Source organism: Heliangelus exortis, chromosome 3 (genome assembly GCF_036169615.1).
Source record: "Heliangelus exortis chromosome 3, bHelExo1.hap1, whole genome shotgun sequence".
Lineage (NCBI taxonomy): Eukaryota > Metazoa > Chordata > Aves > Apodiformes > Trochilidae > Heliangelus > Heliangelus exortis.
In genome coordinates, this window is record NC_092424.1 from 18,609,996 (window position 1) to 18,636,536 (window position 26,541).

Below are 26,541 nucleotides of genomic sequence, written 5' to 3' on the forward strand. Positions count from 1 at the left end.
CAGAGGGTGAGGATCACCTCTCTCCATCTGCTGGCAACACTTCTTTTAATGCACCCCAGGGTGCAGTTGCCTTTCTGGGGTGCAAGCACATGTTGCTGGCTCATGTTGAGCTTCTTACCAACCAACACCCCCAAGTCCTTCTCCCCAGGACTGCTCTCAATTCATTCTCTGCCCTGACTGTGTTTGTGCTTGGGTCTGCCCTGCTCCAGGTGCAGGACTTTACTCCTGGCCTTGGGGAACTCCATGAGGTTAGCACAGGTCCACCTCTCAAGCTTCTCAAGATCCCCCTGGATCACCTTCCTTCCCTCCAGCATGTCAGCCACAGCACACAGCTTGGTACTGTCAGCAAACTTGTTGATGGTGCACTCAATTCCACTGCCAATGTCACCAAAGATGATAAACAGCCCTGACTCCAGTACCAATCCTTAAGGGGCCCTTTAGCACTTCATGGGGCTAATTTTACTTTGCATTTAGGGCTGCCAGTATAAAAAAAGCTCGCAGATAGAGTGGCTGATTTGACACCACTTTATACATGGTACCAAGAAGCTACCTACCTAGTAAGAGCTGGCCTGTGATGTGTAAACAGAACTGACATCTTACTTATTTTGAGTGTACACTTTTTTTTTCCCCATTTCTTCCCCCAAGTACCAACATCAGCATCAGTTTCACATAACAGCCATGAAAAGTGAGGAGATTTTGGCCAAGGCCTGCAAAGGTTTGCAGAGAGCCTCAAATAAGCACATGAAGATCCAGTCTAAGAAGAGATTAACCTCTCATATAACCCTGAAGGTTAGGCTGACAACACATATTTGCATCCACTCCCTATTCCATTTAACATTTTAATGAGGATCAGTGAAAACAAATTTATATTTTGCTAAAAATTATCAAAGCAGATTAGAGAACTGACAGACTACTTTGTCTCTGCTACAGAAGTCAAAAAAATGAAGAGGATTGACACGTCAGAAAGACCTAAGGTGAGTGAGACACTCCCAACTGTTAGCATTCTACAGAAGTACCATTACATGAACCACCAGGTAGCAATATAATTATAACAATTTAAAAATTAATGTTAAAATGGACATGTTCTGTCAAATATATGAAAAAATTCTATCAAATATTCAGACTTCTCAGACTAAGGAGAGTCAAAAAAACGTATTTTTTTTTCTGCAGGCTGCTGAAATCTGAGGTCTTTTGATTAAACTGAAAACTTGCTTAGAATTTGGAACCTAGCAGACATATTAATGGGAAGTAGCACTAATTTAGAGGGGAGGAAAAAGATGTCTTGATTTACACTTCTTGTAGCTGTGCAAGCTGTGTTCTCTCTCAAAAAAATCTATTTGCATGCTTCACTTTTATACAGTAAACCATAAACCCTTTTATTAAAGGGAGACTATCCATGATGTAAAAAGCCTACGTATGGAAGTGTTCATAGGACTGGAGCCTATAAAGCACAAGAACTTGTACCAGTGGAACAGGGTATTAAAATTGCACATCATGAGGAAATTATGCCCAAGTTATGCCTTACAAGCAGATCCAGCAGAAAATTCCAAGAACTTACAAAGTTAAAGCTTTAAGATTCAAAACTCTACAGGTTGTTCATAAATACACCCACTCCACACTAAGTATTCAGACAAGTTATTACCCTGCACTATCAATAACAGAGGGTGTTGCTCTCCCATCCCAACCAGCTGAACCACTTAAATTTAAAAAAAGAACAAGAAAAGAAATCAGTAAAGATTTTTACGTGAGAGTGATAAAATTAGACAAAATTTTATCAAAACACTTAAGAAGTAAAACTTTACATGTCTATCTTAATATCTTCAGGAAACTTTAAGAAATGAGTTGACAAAGTCAAGTTTAATCTGAACTTTTAGATCATAAATTAACGCTCTTTTGTAACTGCAATGAGACTCATTCCAACTGAAGTTGGGATGGATTTTCTCTAGGAGTTCAAAATGATGATTGTGCTCTTTTATCTCCCCCAGAGAAGGCCACTCAAGAGACTTCTGGCTTACTTTAACAAAGAGCCACACTTGCTATAGATCCAACATAAATCCATCACTGAGAGACAGCTCACAAATCTCATTTGATTATCTTTTAATACAGAACACTTGCATCTTCTCATCTCAATAAACCCTTCTCAAGAAAATGTAAAGCATATCACACTGTTTTAGCAATCCTTTATTGAAGATAACAAGTTGGTTATGTTCACTGTATTGTATGAAACATCACAATATCATACTGGGAAGGTACTATCAGTACAGGGTTGGACCAGAGCGGACAGTCTGAACAATAAACCATTTTGCATTCTTCATTCCCTATCTTTTAACAACCCCCAAAAAAACAGTAAAGGGACAAATACCTGTTAACATCATCATTTAGAACACTTTAACTTACAAGGCTAAAATCTAATGAATAAATAAAATATACTGTGGCAATAATCCTCTCTAGACAAAAAAAAAAAAAATTAAAAACAAAAAAATAAATCAGATACACAGTGAATCAAAATGACTGGGAAAGCTGGCCTTATCACCAGTATGAAAGAGCGTGTGGTTTTTACAGACTCACCATGGGGATAAAGTTACAGAAAAATACCATGAATTCAATTTCACACAAAACCAGTTGATGACTGTCATTAGCTTAAAACTACACACAAGGGCAATTACATCCTCGCTGAAACACAGTTTAAACAAATAGGAAAATGTTTACAAGGCATCCACAGCATGTAAATCATGTACAGATGGATACATTCATTGTTTCCCCTCCCCAATAGCTTTTATTTTAGATAAATACTTTACTCTTCCCCATTTTCAGCATTTACTGGACTCATTACATGCACAACTCAAAGAAGTCAGAAAAAAAGTCAAGGTTATTGCAAAAATAGAATTAAACTAAGAATCTTCAAGTACCTTACATGACAGCCACTCTGTACCATGCCCATTGCTTATAAAATGAAAGGTCATTGAACCCATGAAAATATCTCTAATATTTTCTTAATTTAAAATAGATAATTTTAAGTGTATTTATAGTAATCTCAAAGTGATAATTTGAACTTTGAAAATAATGCAAACAATTAAAAATTATACCCATATTACACAAGACTTCTGTCTGTATCTTAAGCTGAAAAAATCAAACTATAGAAAAACCACATATAGAACAAAAAAATAATCACAATTTACATTATAATAAAGGCAAATTTTCAGCATTTCTTTTTAAAAACCTGCAGCTGTGAGAGATGTCAAAGCAAGTCACTACCAACTATAAATTAATCAGTTTGGTTTTAAAAGATTTTCTCTAGCAAGAGTTTAAGGGTGTGTCGTACACATGCGTAAAATTCTTACTGTTTTTAGATGCCTAGAATCTTCATATATTATTGCCAAATACACTTATCTTCAAGCAAGCAGTAGGCAACATATCACAATTTGGACACCGCAGGGAAACCTAACGGTCTGGTAATACAGGTAAAACTGGAAAATTAAAAAAAAAAAAACCAACAAAACACATCTGATAGCATATTGCCCAACTGAAATTACTTCCAAGCCACAGAGCTGCAAAGCCTTCCAATTCGGTAAAGTGAAATAAGTAATGTTTCAAACAATGACTTGTACTCTTATGGCTTGTGTGTTGCACAAGCAGTTAGCCATAGTGTATCTTCAGAGTACATCTACAATCCCATGCACCTCAGGTACATATATCAATCTGCTGACAGAATCACTCCTTCCTTCCTTCCATTTTAGGGCTAAAGTTCATTACAGATGTAATCAGTATGCCTGAGGCTGGTAAAAATACTGTAGTACAGGCAATGCTAAGAGTGGCAATATCAGAAAACACAAAAATGAACAAATGATGGAAAATTCTAATATCTTTCTGCCCATTTCACAAAATGTTGGAAATCCACCAGAATTTTTCCCTTGTATTGAAGAAAACAGATTTAAAAGTTTTTTCCCCCTTTCAGAATCAAAAGCATTTTAGTAGATTTGTAAGGCTACCACGGATCTTCTAGATCTCCAGCACCCTACAGAAAAAGAAGAGGAGAAAGATTACTACTCACCAATGCAAATTAAAACATTTTGTTGCACTTTTGATTTAAGTGGCATAATTAAGTAGAATACCAGTGTAACACAGTTTGTTTGTTTGTTTGTTTTTCATACTTGCCCATTTCCACACAAACGTTCTCTCTTCTTTAACTTCATGAGGGAGTTTACTTTTCTAAAACATGAACCCCGTAAAGATACTACAGCATAAAGGCTTAAAAACAAGCATTATCTAAAACTGCACTAAATCATAGCTATTAGTAGATACTGCATCCATGGACTACAAAAAAAGACACCCATAAAATACTACGGAGCTCAGCTCTTCAGGGATTCCTTGCCCACTGACTTAATCCAAGAGAGACTGCAGAACTTCTAAATTCATATCCATTTTCAACAAGGACATTTTTGTGCAAATGTTGCATTATGAACTGACCACTGACACAAGAATTCCGGACTTAACTTATTAGCAGATTAGTTACCATCACTGTAAATTCCTAGTCTTATCACTGACTGACACCAAAAGACACAAAGACTTGGTAAAAGGTACAATTTAGGTAGAATAATCAGTTTATTCCTTTATAAGGCTGATGTTTAACTTAAGAAATTTTGCCCAAATAGAAAATAATGTTGAATCTGCCAAACCCAAAATTAATTAAATATCTGTATAAACTAATATTAACACAAGTTAATATCAGAAGCTATGAAAAGTTTCATGTGAGAATGACAGCATTTCAAAGGAAGTTTATTACTTGCTTAAAAGAGTCAATATGCATACAGATATGATTCCACAACATATTCTTTATTTTCACTTCAACACAAATTCTTAGAACCTGACACTAGGTACTAAGTCTAAGTACATTTCCATTTCTGGATATATGTTATGCTACAACTGGGAAATAATAATACAGTTGTCTAGAAAATAGACGTTTATGATGAACAGTAGATACATTCTAAATTGAAAAAAAAACAAAACACATTTCATGAATAATAAGTGGCAACCTAAAATGTAATAGCTTTTGTAATTGTTATAATATAAATTATACACAATTTAAAACCAACATGCAATATATGATGCTAAGGGAAAAAAACCAGAATTTGTATAATTCAATTATTTTGCACAAAAGATACAATTAACGTGAATTACTTTACAATTAGCAACCAATACCAGCAAATTTATTACTTAAGAATGTACTTGAAAGAAAATGTTTTAGAACTTAATTTTGCATTAGCATGTTAGATTCTTGTTGTTGGTGTCACAGGATTTAAAAAAAAAAACACCCAAATCTCAAATGGAAGGTTAATTGCTTGCTACACGACATATGATGCAATTACTAGAATATGCCATAGTAGTTGAACTTCTAAGGAAAAAGGAGCTTTGTATAAACAATCTGTACAAACAACTAGAGTAAAAACAGACTTTTGAGATAGATGTGACAAATGTTGAGATATAAACAAAGGAAAATATGCCAAGTGAAGCCAAGCCTTAAATCCACTACGTAAAATGTTATGTCTGTTTCTCACTCATCTTATTCATCCCTGAATCTTCGTTTGAGCTCTGTCCTTCAGCAAGGTGATTCTCAGATTCTGCGTGGGGGTCTGGTACGAGGTGACTGGGTCCAGCGTGAGTATCTGAAGAAGCAGATGCTGCAGCTGATTCAGCAGTGCTCTCTTCGCCCTGCATCTTAGCTAGCCTGTAACTAACCAGCATCTCCTCCAGCAGGTGGCGGTAGTTCCCCCTATGATTAATTCTCATTTGCCTCAGCGCTTCCACCAACTTTCCCTGCGTTCCACTTTCCTCGGCTTCGCCAGGGTCCTTTTTTTAAGATTCAAGACCCCAAAAAAATCAGTAGTTAAACTGGGATATTTTCTAAGCACAATTAAGAAACATGACAATTTTTCAGTCTGAGAAAACATCTGCTTTGCTCTATGGAATCTCAAACAACTTATTACCAACATCCTAGAACAGCATAATCCATGTTTATCTATTTTATGTAACATAATAATTTAACAAATTATATCTATTACAACAGCATTTTCAATCATATAAATTTGTTTTGAGCCAAACAGTGTGAACATGGTATCTCCTCCCAATTAACTCCACCATGGTTCAAACTGTCTTACAACGAAGATGGCTGCTCCTCCCCACAAGTGTGAGCAATTTGAAAATTTTAGCTTCTTTAGCCATCAGGTCAGTATTTGTAATTGTAAATTTCTGCACCACCAATACCAAGAGAAGTCTGTGAAAAACTCAGTGAACAGCTAACACTACCACTAGCAGTTTAGTTGAAGCATCACATCAAAATCAATGGTCAAAGCACTGCAGAAAGCACTAACTCTACACTGGAGACTGAGTTTTGCATGCATGATGCTGCCATGAAAGAAATACACTGGTGCTGGTGTTTGAACAAAGTAAGAGACTATTTTGGACACAGATGTGTGTATTGCCATACAGAAATTAACAGATAGAACAGCTATTCAAAGCCTAATCTAACAATCTAAAGCATGAAGCCCAAAATAGCAAGCCCTGATAAAGGAATGGAGGTCTCCTCTGCAAAACATCTATATTTGACTGAAAACCTTCAGTTGAAAAAAAAAAAAAAAAGTTGGAGAGGTTTTTTTGGGTTTGCTTTTTTAGTTGTTTGGGTTGGGGTTTTTTTTTGCAACTGACTTGCCCATCTATTAAAGTCTCTGCACCAATAGTAGGTATTTTAACTTTAAAGTGCTAAAGCAGTACTGTTGCTTTAAAATTTAAAATTAGTATGTAGCAAGTTATCAAGCTAGACAAATGGAACTGTCTCTGGAAGCTGGCAGATTTTGCAATACATTAGAGGCAAAATCCAGACTGTCTTTTTTCTCATGCTGACCTAATTTTATTGTCTAGTCCAAAAGCTTCACAAACTACAAGTATTGCAGCCACTCATTTATGAGCTTAATAGCAGAATTAAGACAGTATCTTGTGTTCAGCAAGATAGTGCATGACATAATGTTGCTGAAATAGAAGCCCCAAGACTGATTAGCACTAAATTTAAAAAGGGACAATTTTATGACAAAAATTAATGCTATTGCATATAATGCTATCCCTCTAAACTTAATCTGTTGCATAGATATAGACTCTAACTGTGGTTTGCTGGTTTTGGTTTGAGATGTTTTGACACTCATGTACTAGCACTTTATTTAGATAGCTCTTCAAGAGGCCAGTGAGAAGCAGCAAGGTAAAAGACATAGTTTCAATATATGAAGTGACCCATGAGCACCAAGTCAGTGAAAGCTCTAGATCTATCCTATTATATTTTGATGAAAAAAACAGAAACTAGTATTTATGGATTTATCTAGCTAATATTAAACAAGACTGCATGGCTTAATTCCAATGGATTTAAGTTCAAAAAACATCTGAATCCTGTAGTCCCTTCATCCCATCAGTTTTGCTCTGAGGCTAACATCAGCAAACATATATCCTGAAATTTCACAGTATTTAGATCTTTAAAAATTCTGCTGGCAGACTGAAGTGAACACTTTTGTCCCCATGCAACACTAGAGAGTAAAAGCAATAAGTAATGTAACAGCAGCCCCGAGACTCCTAAACCATTCAAATGCCAGTAGGAACCAAAGCAACAGTGCTGTTAGTGTTTGATATTCAAACTCACATCCTGCTTTGCTTTGCAACCCTCTGATGCTGGGCCAACCTGTGCTTCTGCCTCCCTCAGTGCTAGCAGACAAGAAGCCTCACAGACAAGAGTAGGACAGAAACTGCCTCTTCTCTACTCTATAATGCAGATTTCTCTCTAATGATATGTGACTACCTGAAAACTGATTATTAGTTTGTGTTAGTGCAAGTTAGTGTTTGTCTTCTTTCATATTCTAATTCAGCTTAGTGCTACTGACCATGGAAACAAGAATTGTTTTTTACTAGCTATATTTAATATGAACATTTGCAATTTTTACACAATTAATTATGTATATAAAGGGGCCGATATGTATTAGGGACAGGATATAAGAATATAGACTTTTTAAAATTTCTAAAATTATCTGTAGCAGCCCTTAATGACATACGATTTGATTTAGCAAAGTGCCACAGTATAGTATTAGTAAAAGCAAAGAGACCATGATCAGTTTTCAAGCAAGATACTCGAAACCAGCTTTGAACAAATGCCACTGAAACTATCAACACAGACAGTGTGATTGTAATATTGTTCCTTATGTTTAAAGATACACCCAAGTAGTAGCCTAATTGGACAGTACCCTCCCCCTAGTTGTAGGAATACATTAGAACAATGGTCCAAGCCCTAGAGGCATAAAAGAAAGAGCAATATTTTAAAATGTTAACCAGAACAACTCAGTGGTATTGTTACAGTAGTAACAATTGCTTAGCTATGATGAAGTCATTTTCAATTCCCTTTAAAGACCTGAAAGGACCAAGCCACAATAACCAAGATCTCTACTATTTCACTTGCAAGGGCAAAGGTCACCACATTTTGACCAGAAGTGCCTATGCTGAAACAACAACTCTAGTACTTAAGTTGCTCTTTGCAAACCCAATGCAGGGCTCTCTCCAGCCCTGGATTTATGAAATACTTTTACTCTGCTGAGATGCCTAACATTAAGGAAAAGAAAAACAAAACAAACAACAAAACCAATATCAACTATGACTGCTATATGGTGAAGCTGCACTGGTGACTGCTCACTACTGCTGCAGTAAGGATTTCTCCACTTCTTGGTCTCTCACTGTACACCACATACAGAAGTTAAGATTTTTGTTTCACTTGGGAATGTCCTGATTGGGATTACTGCATGTTTCCTTCCTACCTATGCTTCCTGTTTAAATGGGAGACATGTAGCAACACTGTCACAGTGTGTAGACATTCTGTAGAGTCTGGTGTTGAGCAACTGAACAGCTTCCTTCCCTTTTATTCACTCCTGCACCAAAGTATTCACTTCAAAACCATAATATCACTACATATATACCTTGAACTGAATAAGACTATCAAGGCAGTCACATTTTCATCACCTCAGAGATGAGACCCACTAAATTCAGCCACCTCAAGGACAGTAAGATAAAAATTCCCACTCTCTGAGAAAGTACAAACAGGAATTGCATCCTTCACCGAGGTGTGTCCTCCTCTCAAACTGCTCTGGGTCAGAATCACTTAGAGTGGAAAGAAGAAAAGGTACTGACTGACAAATGGTATCTTACCACAAGATCAAACTAAAATTTAATCCAGTGTATTTAACACACACCATTATCAAGATTTGCATTGAAGAGCAACAGAAGGCAAAAAAATAGGAGTGTATAGCTCACACTTCATATTAAAGAAGACCAAGTGAAAGAAAGACTCAGAACAATTATTCAGGTAATAAAGGTCAAATCTATTAGTGGCAGTAAAGGTAAAAGCTGTGTTATTTTAATGAGTATCTTGCATACTTAGTTCAGTTATCCCACTTTAATAAATTATAATGGCTGATGTACAAAAAATTCCTGGAATTAGCCAAAACATGAAAGAATGCTGTACTATATGCAAGGACTTTCAGCAAGCTTACATGGCCATTGAAAAGTCAATTTGGACCAAGATGCATCATAAATGCAACTATAGCAGATGATGTATCTAGAAAGTTACCATTAGACAATTTTTTTTTCCTAAAAAAAAAAAAAAAAAAAACCAAACAAAAACCCAAACCTATGCAACCAACTCAGCCAGTGGCCATAACCTTCAAATAAACAACTTTCACCAATGACTTCACCCCAAAAGCAGGAGCACAATTATGGTTAAGCATGAAAAGTACTAGCAGGCTGATAAGAGGTGCAGAGTTTCCTGAAGGACTAAAGAAGCTGAAAAGAGGAAAATTTTGACTAGCCTTCTTTGGGGTACTGTTGTACAATCTGTTGAAAGTTAAATGAACAATATATATTCTTATCATTTTAGAACTAAAAAGAGGTACAAATCCTAAAGGTTAAGAAGTTAGGCATTTCTTCTCTATTCATATTTTTAACAGAATAATGGTTCCTTCCACCTACACAGTTTCTAACTTAACAGAATAAACTCAATATAAGCAGTCAAGAGATGACAGTGGGAAAAACAATCGTTATTGTAGTGAGACTGCATATTCAAAATCTCAAGGCACATAACTGATTATTTCAAAGTATTTAAAATAAAAGCTGAAATCTCCACACCACCATTCACTGTAGTGACTACCTGACTGAGCGCCCTGTAGTCATCTCAGAAGAGGGGAAAAAAACCCAAACCAAAACATTTACTAACAGGTGAATGGTCCCTTCACAGAGTAGTTTACATAAACTGTACAGAAAATGATAATATATGTGCAAGCAGTGATGCTTTCACCAATTCTTCAAAGATTTTTTTTAAAAAATATATTTAATCATGGCTTATAACACAAGTTATTTACTCTCTAAAGGAAGTTTTAGAAGAATATGATAATGAGATTTAAAGCTACAATAAAACATATTTCAACATACTATTTAAAACTCAACTTTTAGGAAGTGGACAGAAGAACATAAACGATTTTAGAAACCAAAACTGAATTAAGTTAAAATTCACTTTACACATTTTCTTAGATCACTGCACAAGGGATATTTAAAGGTAGAGCAAATTCTAAAAAAGTAGTCTCATTCTCTTTTATATTCAATATAGCAATGTCTTCAACACCTACAGAAGTCAATAGGAAGTGTGTTTGCCCACCTTCTTAGTACATGTCTGGACAGTAGATATAACATTTAGGTAAGGAATGAACACGCTGACTGTAATTCTGGCAATAATAAACGAGGATTTACAAAAACTGTGGTGCCTCAGATTTGACTGAAAAAGCAACAGTCTATTAAACATCTTTTCAAACTGGGTGTCAGTTTCCTATCTTTGAGGATGACGTTCTATATCGGAACCATCCAAAACAAGATCCAAAACAAGGTATGCTACAATACATACTTTGTGCTTATAATACTTAATTGGTAGTAAGGTAGACTTGTGTTTATTCTATGACACTAATCTGACATTCTCATTAACAAAGAGGCATAGTGATCAAAATAGAAACTTACCCCCTCATTCTCTCTGTGTGGATTCAGCCTACTATACACAGCTTCAATAATATTACGCCTGAAAAAAATTAGAAGATTTTAAAAAACTAAGTACAAAATATTTCAAAACATTGGGAACTTAAAAAGATTGAGCACAGTAGTAATTTCAGTGTTTAAGATGCTTTGCCTTTAAAATGCCTCTTAAAAAGATTAAGACTCCTCTCAGTGTCTTTACGTACTTTCAGTATATAAATAAGTAAACTTCAATATAAGAGTAAACAAAGCAGAACAAAGCAAAACATTTTCTTATGTTACCTTCCCCATGGTTTGCCCCTTTACACTTTAAGTTCCCCCTGCACAGTCAGACTTTGACAAGAATAACATTTAAATCTGTGATTTGCTTATTGTAACAAAATTCTTAATTTCCTTGCCTTATTTCTGGATGTGGAATTTGAAAACTGTTTTTTCTGATCTCTCATTTACATATACACTGGTTACTACTTGTCTGTTAACTTTAGAAGTGTGGTGCCCAGAGTATACAACCTCTGAGATATGCTGTCTAGCATCTGTTCTCACTGTAGATACTAAAATCCAAATGCCATTAGCTAATTTTTTTTCCTGGCAATGCCAGGTAAGGCCACACCTGCACAGGCAGGCAAAATAAGTACAAAAGCCTATTAAAAAAAAAAAAAAACAACCAAAGTATAAACTTACTTCTCAGAGAAAAAAGTTTAAATCCCTGCATCTCCAAACCATCTTAAGAAGCGTGAAAAGTTCAGACAAGTATAATAAATACGACCAAAGTTATTGACAGATTCAATAAAGATGAACTGCTTCTCTGGAAGCAGCCAGGATCTATAAAAATTACATCTTACACCATGTGGATAAGCACTGACTATTGACTCTTTCAAACAAAAAACAAGGGCATCAGATGAAGACAGAAGTAAATGTCTCAAAAATATGCAGTGATGGCTCTTGATGTAGCTGAGCTTTTTCTGCCCCAGCATGCCAAGCATTGCTTCTGAACAAATTAAAATTAATAGAAGAGAAATTCAATGTCACTAAGTATTTAAACTACCTCAAAGTCAGGAAGCACCTCAGCTATAAGAAGCTGAAAACCAAGACAGTAATAGAGGAAATCTTTTACGTTTTTTCTGGTTTTATATTCTTCCATAGGCATTTACTTTCAGATATCCCAAGGACAGGATACAGAGACAGAAGGATCCTTGGTCTGATCTAGCATGGTGAGTACTAACGCTCTTACCACAGAAGCAAAAGTACATCTGAAAGAGGAGAGTTTGGGTTCTGAATGTTCCAAGTATGTGGACTTATGAGACAGCAAGAATTCAGATCATCTCAGGATCTAGTGTCCAGCATCAGAATACATTTTTCTAGTCATGATCCAGCAATTAAAACAGTACCTACTAAAGGCCTCAGAACTCTGGGAGATGGTTTGTGGACCAGAGAAAACAAGGGACAGTGCATCAGATCTCAGGATGACCACTGATCTACACTGCTGAAAAGACACCTTGCTATCACATGTTCAGAGGCAACTGTGTGTAAATAATGAAATGGGCATTTATCTAGACACAAGATGAGCAGAAAGCACAACAGATACCTGATAACTAAGTCTGAAGACACTGGTGTATATGGAATTTGTGCTTGTTCATACATGAAGGTTTTGGCTATGTCTGAATGAGCTTCTGGAAAGAAGTTCAGAATTAAATTGGTAGTGACTAATTAAAAAATTACATCCAATATGAAAGGCCCACTGAATAACTCAGCTTCTCAAAGGGCACATCAGTTAAAAGTCAATGCTATACGAATTCTGAAAGAACTGCATGGTTAAGCTAGCATGAGATCCAATCAGCACTGACTGAAGATTTTATTAAAGAAACAATCCTTATACATATGATAAAGGAATTGTCTCAATTTTGTTCTGTTTTTAGTGAAGCTGGAATAAAACAATATTGATCAAATGCTTGTGCCATGGAAAGCAATGGCATCTTACAGCACCAGGGCAGTCCAAGCAGAGGTACCACAGAAGGAGCATCTAGCCATGGCACAGGGTTTAAATTAGACTTAAACCTCAAGAGACTGGGAATTTTCCTATCTTTGCAAGTCACTTTTCTTTCTTGGAACAGCGTATTTCTTTATACTCGCTTTTGAAGGGAAAATTCAGAAGCAGGATGGTGAGTGCAAGTCCTAACACCCAAGTGACAAGGTGGCTCAGAACATGACTTTTCTTCAACAAGTGACCATTCTTTTGGCAGCATTCAAAGTTACAAAGGGATCTGAGTGAAGTCAGAAGCCAGGTCTTTGAAAAAGATTTTGAAGGATAGAATACCCCCCTCAAAAGACCACAGCAGAGTTTATACCTTTAGATATAAAAGGTATCTGCCTCAAAGAATGAGCCAGTACAGGCTACACAAGTGAGAAGCTTGAATGAGTACAGAATGCCAGTACAAGTGGAGATACTACAGAGGTTCCTGAGATTTGCAAAGATAAACTTTTCACCATGACATTGCATTTCTCCAGCTCAGGTATATTAAAAACTAGGAGCAACTATAGCTGGTGCTAAAACCAAAGGATGTCAGCCACAGACAAGCTCTTTCTGTAACCTGTTTGAGCCAGGTCTTTAAGAAGTGTGAATTCTTCCTGTAAAACACGACCTCAGAAGTAAAAATGGAAAGACAGACATAATCAAAAGGCAAATTCTGAAGGTAAGCCCATTAAAAATATAATCTGCATTGCAACAAATTAAAACAAAATTTATATGCAAAGCTTCCAAACACTGAAGCTCATTCAGACATAGCCAAAAACCTTCATGTATGAACAAGCACAAATTCCATATACACCAGTGTCTTCAGACTTAGCTATCAGGTATCTGTTGTGCTTTCTGCTCATCTTGTGTCTAGATAAATGCCTATTTCATTATTTATATGATGCAATAATTACTGAGCAAATCAACAAAATACACCCTCTCATTCATCAGTTGGGAGACACTAACAAGAATAAGCACACCACAACTTCTCTGAATGTCTGGAATGCACACAAGTGGAGAACAAGGCCCAGAATGTACACGTACTTTTAAGGCTAGAAAAAAATTATCATAGCAAACAGTGCTCATTAGTTAGTACATGTACTGAAAACAGATGTATACACAAATGCTCAAGAGGACAGGAGTTCATCTCTTGAAAAATGCAAAGGTTCCAGAAGCAACATAACTTATGCCCGGGTGAAATAATAGGTCCCACTGTTTGGGGAATTCTAGATTAACAATTGTTTATGCAATCCTAAATTCTGTTTATTAAAATGGGTGAATTATAGCTTGTTACAATATCATCATTAGCCTCCCCAGAAAACCAATGTAACTGCTGAATGTCTCTCCTCCACTTAAGCTTTAAAATGAAAATCCAAATGAAATATTCTTGCTTATCTAACATTCAGTTTAAGATTAAACAAAGAAAACCAGCTTTTTTCATGAAAATGTTTGTTAAGCGAGTTGAGTGACATGAGATAGAAGAGGGAACATGATACAGGAAAACTGAGCTGGCATTTTGATATTCCTGTTACATTACTTATAGTTCTTAACAAATGTAAAGCAGTAAAAAACCCCAAGAAAAAGTATTTTTCATTTTTAAAAATGGCTATACAGAAATAATAAACTAATAGGTTAAGCACCAGAATGTGATCAGTCTCCTCTTACTGTTTCAGAATGTGAACAGTGACACAAATGTTTAAGTAGTGAAAAAAATAAACTATCTTAAAATATATAAAAAAAAACAAACTTTTTTCTTTGAGTATATTCTTTATAAAAATAAAGCTTTAAAACACTTAAATAAAAATATGTGAACCAAAGAGTTAAGAAATTGCAGTACTGTACTCACTTGCCAGCTAAACCACCTCCTGGTGGTAAATTAGGGATATTCTCCGCAGTTAAAATACGAATAACGTGAGCAAGATCAGGCATTCCTTCTTCACCCGATTTTTCCATAATTTCTAATTTAAAAGAGAAGAACTTCTTAGAATACTGAATTATTAACACCCATTTCTTAAGATGCTAAAATAAAAAATACTATCACTTTTTAACAGACATTATGAAAAAGTTATATGTAAAGGAAAACATTATTTACATTTTAGGTCTCTGAATGGTAGAGCAGAGCTACTCAATATCCTAGCCTGCCTTTCCAGTATGCTTCTAGTCAGTCTCTCACTCAAAAGAAACTCTGAAGTAGATTATGAACTGGATGAAAGATCCTAAAGACAGCAGCCTGTTGTCTTCCAGAACAAAGATAGCTGGGGGTCAGTTTTGGTTACCTTTCTGTTGAATTGCAACACATACTCAGAAGTTAGATACCATAAAGCCAAATGCCTCCCAGGAATTCTGTCATACTTCATCAAGAGCAATACCTTGCATTCTCAAAGTCCTGAACGTCCAGTGCATAAATACTAAGGCTATAATACAGTAAAATTCATGAATAATGGCCCACTATCACTCAAGTGGTCAAAACAGAATATAGAACTGACAACAAATAACAACATGGTATTACATTTTTCAAAACAGAACTAGCACACAACTCCAGTCCTAAGGAGATCTTCTGCCTTGGTAAAGGACTGCCTAAGCTGAAGTCAATCTTCATATTCTTCATCAAAGCTGCTCTGATATACCTACTGGTATAACACTAACAGATTCCAGGCAAAAAAAAGGTTCACTAAGTTATCTACAAACTGCAGTTGCATGCATGTGTCACACATCTTTAAGAACTTTTTTTCTGAAAATCAGGTAAAGAAAGGAATGTATTGTTATTTCCAGTAGATACTGTCCTAGATAGAAAAAGCTTTGTTAGAGCCACAAGACAACAGAATTAAGAAGAAAAATCTTCTCAAATATCATCCTAGAAAAACCTTTGGTCTGTATCTTGGCTAATACCCAAAGCTAAACAAATCATTTGAATTTCTTGCAATTCATTGATTATATCCTGGGTGCCTGATGCAGAGCTTGCATCCCAAGCCAGAAGCAGCTACAATTTGAGCTTCTAAAGTTAACAAAAAAGGAAGTCAACTATCTACTTTAAGCAATGCATCCCAATTGCCTGGCATTTAAAACTCCTATTTAAACACCTATCTAGAAAGTGATATGTAGGCTTTTCTCAGGAGCAAAATTTTTAATAAAGTGCTTACAAGCTACTTGCTTACAATGCATCAGGGAGATCTGTAGAAAAGCCCTCCTAAAGCAATTCTACTTTCAGAATAGTCCTACCATTCTGTAACAAACAAGGCACTATGCTTTTAAGCCCTAATTTTAACTCTGCAGCATACAATCTTTGCAATGAGTAAGCTGGGTATACTGCTATTGTAAGATATTAAACATTCTTCCATGAACCTTTATGCATATTATCATCCACCCATCCACTGAGAATGAATCATGACTAGCAAAGGAAATAACAGCTGAATATGTAAACTTCAATCTTAGAAGTTTGACCACTTCTTTCCATATACATTCTCACAAATCAGCCACAAGTTCTCTTGTGCAGTTCTACCTATGTAAAAGTAGATTGTACCACTAATTTAATTGTGGTCAGTCACAATAGGTAGGAAAGGTGTCTTATGCACATCCTCCTTTTTTAGAATAACAACACATCTAGTTATATTCACGATAAAAGAAGACAAAGAGCAAGAAATAAGAAAAGCAACAGAAGTAAACTATCACTATATATTAATGCATCCCTAAGATTTTTCTATTTTCTAAAAAAAAGTATTAAAGCAAAATCTTAAGGACTGTTCTATAATTCCAGCTGCTAGAAACTTTTACTGTATAACTGCTTGTCAGGGAGTGCTGAACTGAAACATGAGCATCTTCTTCACTATTTCTAGAAGGTGACAAACCAGGAATTCTGGAGAAACTGATAACTCCTTTTTCTTTTCCTGATATTAGGGTGAATCATTTAATCCAAAACATTTCCCTTCTCAAAAAAAACCAAACAAAAAAAACCCAAACCAAAAAGCCACAAAATCAGCCAACCAAAAAACTCAGCTTCCTAACAGAAAATCTGAGAACAAAGCAAATGACCAAGCATGACCTTTTTTCATTACACATCAGTTAGCAGATACACACTGTGGATTTCTCTGACAAAGGCCATTAGAGAAAGCAAGCCTTTTCAGAAACAGACTTATAGGCATTTACAAGGTTTTCACCTTCATCTCTACAATGTTAAGCATAACACTGCAATTAAGGTTTTTTTCCCAGAATATGGAATATACTTGCATTGCCAATGTAATTCACACACTCAAAAGAATAGTTTCCTGGTATTATCATACATGTAAATGTATGAAAAGTTCACTACACAGTCTACTAGTATACTACTTTAGTTCTATAATATTCATTACAAGCCTAACACTTAACTGATAAAAGTGGTTTGAAAATTGAGATTTCAATTTATTTCAATTTTATATAATCCAAGTCCCCAACGAGACTTTATTTTCCAGCATTTCCTCTGATCCCTAGCTACAAAAAAATTATGGAAGTTTTATTTACAGTATGTATTGTGCATATGTAAAATGCACTACTCAACTCACTGTATTAATGAGTATTCAACTACCATTAAGTGCACATAGAACAGGTGCCCCTGTTTATGATTTGGGCATGGTTTTTTTATGTCTGAAGCACCCTTTTAAATAAACTGAAACATATCAGAGAACTGAATTGACCTGTGCCTGATGAAACTTCAGATCTCAAAAAAAAAAACCCTCACAAAAAAACCCCAAAATAGAAAATCAGAGAAGAAAAACATTTCAAAGTGGCAGGAAGAAAAGACTGGCCTAGTGTAACTTAACTATTTACAGCACATCTGCATTACTTTGGAAATCACAGGCTAAGGGATAGAACACAGTAGCGTGGCTGTGCTCACCATCACAAATGACCCCATCACAGGCTGGCAGCTGTAACTTTTAAGTATTTCAGAATACTCTTGAATGGGCAGCTTTGGGGCAGTTATACACCTTCTGCCAAACGTTATACACATTCACCCGAAGTAGTGAAAGAGCTTTGCTACACAAATGTTTCATAAGACATCTCTGTAAACTATCACTTGCCGAGTTTATTTTTTCAGTAACTCTTAAAATAAAGCCCACTATTTTGGTATTAAAACAATAGCTGTTTTAATAACTCAGGAAATATCTTATGGATATAGGAACTCCTAGAAATACACAGCACCTCAGCATTCTACTCTGGAATGTACAAACAACAAATGTTAGAAGTTTTAAACTGCTTTTGAACACAGATTATAGAAACAAACAAACAAACAAAACAAAAAAAAACAAAAACAAATGAACAAAAAGCCACAAAAGCATGCCTCAAACAACTCCTTTCTCTCCAAGCCAAAGATTAAAATAATCAAGCATAGTTCTGGACAAACCTGTTATCTAAAACGTTTTGATAGAGTACTCCAATTAGTTTGAAATTTCAATTCCAGGAGAGAATAGAAAAATATTCCATATTGAACACTGTACACTCACGAAGAACAAAATACCACTGATCAAAGTGAAATTGCTTCAGGAAGTCCCAAAGGATTTTATACTGGATTGCCAATATTGTTCAGATTTAAATTAGTGACTTAGTGAAAGATGAGAACGTCTAAAAGAACTTAGCTTCTATTTTTGACAACATGTCCAGTTTTGGACCATAATATTTTTAAGAGAAGCTGATTTTTTCAGAATATTTTTCTACACATATAAATAAAATTGTTGCTGGCTATCAACCAGCTGCACATAATTTCTGAGCTTTTAGTTCTTTAACAGAGAAAGAAACATTGTTGTGCACAGTAATTTAACACGACCAAGCTCCATTATTTGTCTTTTGAAAGGAACAGCAATAATTTAGTGTGGTATTTTAAATGGTAGTAAATCTACTTCAGATGCTCACTATAGACAAACACTTGCTGTAACTGAGCATAGATTCTTGGACTTAAATGCCAGCTTAAAGCCTCAAAACACATTACAACTACAAATAAATCATAACGAATATAACTTCCCTGAAGAGGACTATCCTAAAGTGCAAACAATTTCTAAAGAAATACAACTACCATCTTTCAAAAATAGCTAGATGATCAAATCCGTATTATCCAGGTCAAAACTTATCTACCAGGCTTGAAGTTTTTAGCATTAAGGGCATCTTAAAACTTTCAGGTACAGCTTTTACTTTCCTAACTATACTTAATCTAAAAACGAATGAAAAAACCACTATGGCAGCTGTCCTCTGCTGATCAAAAGCTTCCTGATCAAGACCTTCCAAAACTTTTCTGCACTATTTACTTTTCCTTACTATTTCAACACTTGGTTCACTGCTTAAACCTTCAAATGGAACTACTTCTTTAAAAGACACCAACATATTTTTTCCAAATCATTCTCCCCATGCTGCCTAGTGGTTTGAAACTTTTTGCTCAAGCTTCCCTGCATCACTTCTCAACTAATTATACTCAAGGTACAAATCTAAGGTAAAAACTGCAGTCCAACAGTTTTTTTAAAAAAAATTAAGGCTGCTATGTCAAAATTATAAATTTATAGAATTTATTATGAATGCAAAAAATTTGTTAAAAGGTAGATATTTCAAGTTGTTCTGAAGTATGTTTCCTTTATTTTCTCTGCTTCTGGATAGAATTTCCTCAGATATGCTAACTCTCATTCCTTGCTAAATACTTGACATTTAAAGGACTTGTACTCTGTCCCGTTAGCAGAACAGAGAAGGACAAAAAGAACGTGTGTAAAAAAAAAAAATCAAAAAACCAAGGAAGCCTGAAGCAACAAAAGTCCAAGCTTTGAAGCAACTTATTTCTCTGTAGCACATAAGCTTAACCATCACTTTCATTTACACTTTGAATGTCTCAGCATCAGTTTTGACTATAAACTCTCAATTTATTTTTGTTGCATGTAGTATTTGTTAAATATGACAACGCAGCTAAAATACATTTATGCTTAGAATTTATCCTGCTACATTGAAGTAAGAACTCAATTATGCTTCAACACTGCATTGTTACTAGAAAATAGTTCTTCCTACGTCATTCTCAGTTAATCCAGTAACTCTCATCAGAAGTTATTAGACAGCTTTTCTACTAATCTTCTTAACATTTACTTATGAAAGTAATAAAATGCACTGCAGTTCCACACATTTTTCACCTATTTGCTAATAGAGAGGAGCCACCAAGAAGCAGGGAATAGTAACTGGTAACCACTGTGTGCACACCTTACTGCTGTCAGTGAAGGTAACTGCTCCTGGCTCTCTCTTAGAGCTATTAACAGCTCATGTACTTTACTCTTACCTAGGAAGATAATAGGTATTCATCTCAACTAGTGTCATCTAGGAAGCTTGGGACATAAGCCAAGCTCTGAGAAACATGCTTAGAGTTAGCATTTGAAGTGACCATTAGTTGTCTCTAATCACAACACAAACTATAAACATGCAAGCCATTTCAATTTAGATTCCATTTAAACAAGAGGGAAAGACACCATACACAACACCAGCACATTCAGAGATAACTTGTACCTTAGCCTGGAGGCCTTCTTATATATATATATCTTGAAAAATTAAGGTTTGTTACATAAACTATATAAAATACTGGGACATCAATGCAAACAAAAAACCTCCAAGTTTACCTCATTTGTTTAAAAATCTAGAGAAAGAATAAAAGTGATTTTCACAGCTTTTTCCCAAAAAAGAATTAAAAATAACAACAGTGGCATTTCTAGAATTAAAATAAATTTGAGAATTTTTGGTATTAACATGGCAAAACTCAGTTGTCCAAAGCAACCAGGGTACAGTGGCAGAATGAGCATTTCCACAATGCTGTTGTATTTTACATGGAATTAGCATTAAGAAAAGTATCAGGCTCTGTGATTTTTGCTGTTGTACACTCCCAGGAACCTTAGACTGCATCTCACTTATACCTAAATACTACTTATTTGGCTAACAGCTACTTCCTACTAAAAACACATCCAACCAGTACCTTCAGTATCCATTACAGCATTTTAAAAATCCAATGGATGTCTCTGGTACTCAGATTAACCAAATCTTGAAGAAAAACAGAAGCAGTATCTCCTATGTGACAGTGCTGGATTGCTGTACTAGGAACATGACTATCAACATATAGTCATGAGACAGGAAATTAAGTATTTTATCTCTATAGATTATACACACCACACTTTGGTTTTTGTTTCCAGACCCATGTTGAAAAAAATGTGGTCAGTCACACCTTCTTCCACAAAAAGTGCTCATGCTCAGGTAGTCAGTGGCCAAAGCTGTGATTTGTCACCAAGACCTTGCCACAGTCTGAAAACAGTGGTTTATTCTGGTTCTAAACTGCTACAGTCCTAAACATTTTGGCACTCAAAACTAAAATTACTTTTATAGAATTCTGCTGAACAGTTCTGTAGACGGCCAGTATCACATTATTCAATACTAACACAGAAAAGCACCACCAGGACAGCAATACTGTAGTATAAAGCTAAACCACTGGTTTCAGCACCTGAAAGGAAGAATCTAAGAAGGCTGCATGATGCATTATCCATCTCCAAAGGCACCACCTCTTCATGAAACACACTTAAACTTGAAACTAGTGATCAGAATATTCTGTTGCAGGTCAAGAAACAACACAAGTTATCCTCACCAGCTTTGCCTTCAGTAAACCCTTTCTTTCCTTGAATACTCTTGCTGTAACTGGTAATGACAACAAATAGGTTAATAAGCTGCATCACCATAAGTAAGTGATTCAGTACTCTTCTGATCAGATCACAGAAGTTTAAATAATCCTAACAAGGCTTTCAAAACTTCTGGTGACTGCTTCTCTCCAATTGCGCTACTTGGATATTACTACGTATGTACACACACACACACACACGTATATTTACACATATATTACTAATAATATTATCCTTGCAACATTTTGAAAAGAGCAAGATAAAACTGTTCCAAAAACTTGGTTATTTTCATGCCTCAGCTACGCCTGCAAACACCTGTGCCAACATACAATTTTACAAAAAAGGCAAACTTTCAGTATCAGCACTGAACTTCACTCACTTCTACCAAAACTGATTTGAATAACTAAGGTTGAAGAGTTCAGCAGGCTACTAAATATAGGTGTCATCAGACCTTAGGGATAACAGTTTAATGTTAGAAACAACAGTTTGAAAGTCTGCTTCAAACATCAGTTTTTCTGACCCTAAGAACGCAGCAGAAAATAAAAATATACAAAGATGAGTCTTTCATTATTAGTCAAGCTAACTTTCACTGTTTCTGCTTAAGGGAAGAAGTTGCCTTCAACCTTCTGGGTAAGCAAAGAGTTCAGAGAGTTATAAAATCAGTGGCTAAGTGAAACTGGTTCTAGTAAAAGTTCTAAGTAAGGTATTTTGATCATTTATACTGTCACATTTTCACAAAAGTAGATTAAGAAACCTTGGCGGTGTGAAAATAACTCACAGCTGTGAAGTAGTTAAAAATTTAGATAAATAGATGAATAAGTTGTCCCTTCATGAAACCCAATATTGCTTTTTGTTGAAAACTTTCACAAACAATGGAAGAAATTATACCTTTTAATGATATTTTATAAGCAAGATATTAACAACCCAATTTACCTAGCTGATATAACACTCTGCAAGGTGAGTGGTTGCATTTTAACCTGTAAAGATAGAACTAAAAACCCAAAGGTCACATTAAGGAAATTCTTGTGGTATATCAGGGTCAACTAATCACATGGCTTTAGAACATTTTCCTGACACACAAAAATTTGAGATTGGAGCCAGGCCTGAATTTGACCCAATATATAATGGCACAGTTTTTATTTTCATGCTCAAGAAAGTCATGACAGCATTTCTAAAACAAAAAAAAATTTTTTTTTACCTTCAACCCGTGATTCCAAGTACTTATCCAACTCGGCATCTTTTTTCACTGCCTCATCTGAGACCTTGGGAGCATTTGAAAAACAAACTAGTACAATGCTCATGTTATCACGACTCCCCTATATGATGAAAAAAAAAAAAAAAAAAAAAAAGAGTTAGGATCTTTAGCTTCTGTTTTCTATTCTAGTCACATTATTGTTCCAAACACAGTACTGAAGTTACACATGGGGAAAAAGGAAACCCTGCAATAATACTATTTGGATTGGTAAGTACCTCTATGTTTCACAATTAAACTAATAACTAGGATTATTTTACTGATTTTTATTATCATCCTTAGTCTTAAAAGTTTAAAATATTTAATGGACTTATTTACATGTCAACCAGTTAAAAGCAATATCAAGGAGAGGTCAGAAATCAGACAGCTGTTTAATGTTGCCTTAAGCCAAGTTAAAAAAGGAAAGCATTCATGTGAACAGATTTATAGTTAATGTAATGTCATATCTGAACACACCTGTGTCATACATAGCAACTTGAAGAAAATAAGTACAAAAAATGAATTCATTGAGTATGGCCAGCCTGAACTTCAGACTATCATGTACTCAGGAACAAGGAGATACAGTACAACTGTAATTTAAACTCCTGGTTTGAAATCAACATTAATTTGTATTTTTTGTAGAAATTTATGTGCCATTGGTTATTGCAAACTGTTTCTGTATAAACCTAACCTACAGGATGGTTTCTATCATCCATCACAACACCACCTTCTCCTGAACAATTTTAGAAGGAATCTGACATTAGAATAAATTCCTTCAGAAATACTGAGTAGTTGTATTATGTTCTCTTTCATACCAAGCATACTGGGACACCTCTCTTACACAGGTTAATATTATGCAGTTCAGCAGTTCACATCCTGAAGACAGAGGACAACATTCCAATAATGTTACAAACTGCAGAGATCCTGTAGTTGCTCCAAACAAACCCTAAACTTGAGGAGCACAAGCAAGCTCAGGTGCAAAAGTAGAGCTTCTCCATCCAAGATACAACAATTTGCTGAGGACACATTCAAATGACAGACAAACCATACCTTGAAGAGGAGATGGTGCCAACACTTATATGGAAAGAGTATGAACACTGCCCAACTTGAAAGTACAAAACAACCCCAACAAACAAAGTACCTTGCACAGAAGTTATTAATTGAAAAATACCTGTATTTGGAAACAAAGTTTAGAGTTGGAACTATATGCAAGTGTTACTTAAAAAAATAATAAACCTTTATTTTTGCAATTGCTATCACCTTTCCAGGTGCAAAGGCTAAGGCTGTATATCCCTCAGTGAGGTTATATGGCCAAATGGGTACATAAGATTAAGACAGATGGGAAAGTGGAAGAGTAGGCCAGGAACTGCTGTTAACACTGTACCAATCTAAACAGAAGATCATGTGAGAACAGCTGCTTGGAGAAAACAGTTACATACCTTATGTAAACAAGTGTCCACTACCCAATTGCACACTTTTTCCAGGTCATCTGATACTTCAAGTCTAGACTTAACAAATTCACAGAGCTCTTCATTGCTCATTACATCCCAGATTCCATCACAAGCCAAGATGATAAACTCATCTTCTTCTGCCCTTAATATTTCACAAACCTCAGGCTCTGGAGAAACAAGTTGTTCTGTAGGGCCTTTACCATCAACGCATTTGTAGTCATAGTCCCCCAGAGCTCGAGAAACTGCCAGCGAACCATTAACACGCTGAATCATTACACTGCCTCCTGCATTCTGGATTCGCTCTTTCTCCCTTGGGTTGCAAGGTTTGTGATCCTGTGTTGAAAAACAGACTTGTCCATTCCTATAGAGGACAGCACGTGAATCACCACAATTTATAAAGTATACATGCTCAGGTGAAATCATAACTCCCACTGCAGTTGAGCCACTTCTGTCCATCCCATTTCTGAGGTCTGAGAAATTGCGCATATACTCATCAATTTTCAAAAAGCCAGTTCTGATTCCACTCTTGACATTTTCCACTGAAGGCTCAAGAGCAGATCCAGGTTTTTCTGTTGCCCTAAAGTCTTCATTGTTAGTGATGTGTTCTAATAAGTGCGTGGAGCAATAATTTGCAACACGAGATCCTGCGTGCCCATCATAGACAGCAAAAAAGGACCAGTCCTCTAAGCCATGGGGAATACCTACAACAGCTGTGTGAGCATCTTCCATTTCCACTCTCCATCCCTGCATACTGCTGAGGCCATAACGCAAGCCATTCCCTGCACCATGATCATTATGCTTTTCAGTTTTTGGTTTATCCAAAAATGCACCCATGTTTATGCAATAATGAATCTGAAAAACAGAGAAGAAAAGTCTTATAAATAAGACCAACACTCCACATAAACTTTGTTCTCCCTTTCCTGTGGTTCTTCTTTCTAAAACAAGTGATAAAGCATACGTATGTGCAAAAGTCAACAACTGTAATGGGGGGGAAAAGTAATTATTTAATGACATGAATAAAGTGTGGACTTACAGATCTGTTTGCATTTTTTAGTGGTGTATTGAGCCTTTTAAAGAGCCACTTCATCAAAATTAAAGGCTTTCCATATCAGGGCAGAGTAGTTCACTTACCTTTGCAGCCCTGACACTTTTATCATCCTCTGCAGAAACTAATTTATGCTGAAAAAACAACAACCCTATGATTGTTAATCTCTTTTCTTTTTTTTTTTTTGTGGCATGAAAAGCTAATACTTAATAAATACAGACTGACTGGTCTCACTGGCTTTGTGCATACTGTGCTACTTCTATATTCTTGTACAGCACAGAAAGAGTGACAATAGGGGAATGCAGAACATCCGCCAAAAGGGAACAAGAAGGAAAATCCCAATTCAATCCAAGAAAATACCTCACAGGATTATCTTCATAAATTATTCTTAGTCCTTTATAAAGCACTTATTTCCATTTTACCATCTCTAGAAGACGTTCATGTGTTTACACAATTCTAAGCTCAAAGATGCTTGGAACTGGATTGGAAAATGTATCCAATTACAAGAGATAAAAGGTATGAGAAGAATATAATCCACTGAAATATAGAAATTCTTCAGTATTTGGAAACCTGCTTCAAAATACATGAAAAAGAACCATTTACAAAGAGCAAGCTTGTAGGTAAACTGTGAGTAAACTATGTTGACATGACTCACATATGAGTAAACTATGTGGACATCCAACTCCCTTCTCCTGTACTAGACTCCCTTACACTTTATCAAGTCATCAGCAAACGCATTCGTTAATCCAAAGATCCCACTGTAGTTTCCTGAGATTTTAAGAAACTCAGATATTGCAAGCTCTGATCATGCTAAAAATGACTGCTCCATTAGTGACTGGATGTGAAAATTATAGCAACCTTCTTCCAGAAAGAATCTGAGGGAATTCTGCTATGATTGATCCTAAGCAGTCACTAGGTCTCTGGCACTCTAGTACTTACCAAGCCTGCATCCTGTATCCTCCCTTTTTAAGGTATACTTCTGGACATTTCTCCAAATAATTCAAGGTTCACACTATCTCTCTGTTACACTGACCTCTTGAAGTGTCAAGAATCTCCAACATTCT

The 26,541-nt window shown here is 35.7% G+C and overlaps 1 protein-coding gene across 15 annotated transcripts in view; it reads right to left on the reverse strand.

The window, feature by feature from the left end:
• Window positions 1-2,163: 2,163 nt before the first annotated feature.
• The window catches only part of PPM1B (protein phosphatase, Mg2+/Mn2+ dependent 1B), a 60,317-nt gene continuing 35,939 nt past the window's right edge, over window positions 2,164-26,541 (reverse strand). For 7 of the 15 annotated variants that reach the window (XM_071739480.1, XM_071739478.1, XM_071739481.1 and 4 more), the window contains 5 exons: window positions 24,421-25,284; window positions 22,949-23,066; window positions 14,949-15,060; window positions 11,080-11,137; window positions 4,813-5,847 (listed from right to left, as the gene is read on the reverse strand). In XM_071739480.1, the coding sequence (XP_071595581.1) occupies window positions 5,539-5,847; window positions 11,080-11,137; window positions 14,949-15,060; window positions 22,949-23,066; window positions 24,421-25,266 (1,443 nt within the window). In that variant the 5' untranslated portion in view covers window positions 25,267-25,284 and the 3' untranslated portion in view covers window positions 4,813-5,538. Of the gene's footprint in view, window positions 4,016-4,812; window positions 5,848-11,079; window positions 11,138-14,948; window positions 15,061-22,948; window positions 23,067-24,420; window positions 25,285-26,541 lie in introns of those variants that run through there. The other 8 variants (XM_071739486.1, XM_071739484.1, XM_071739487.1 and 5 more) reach the window with 4 other exon arrangements.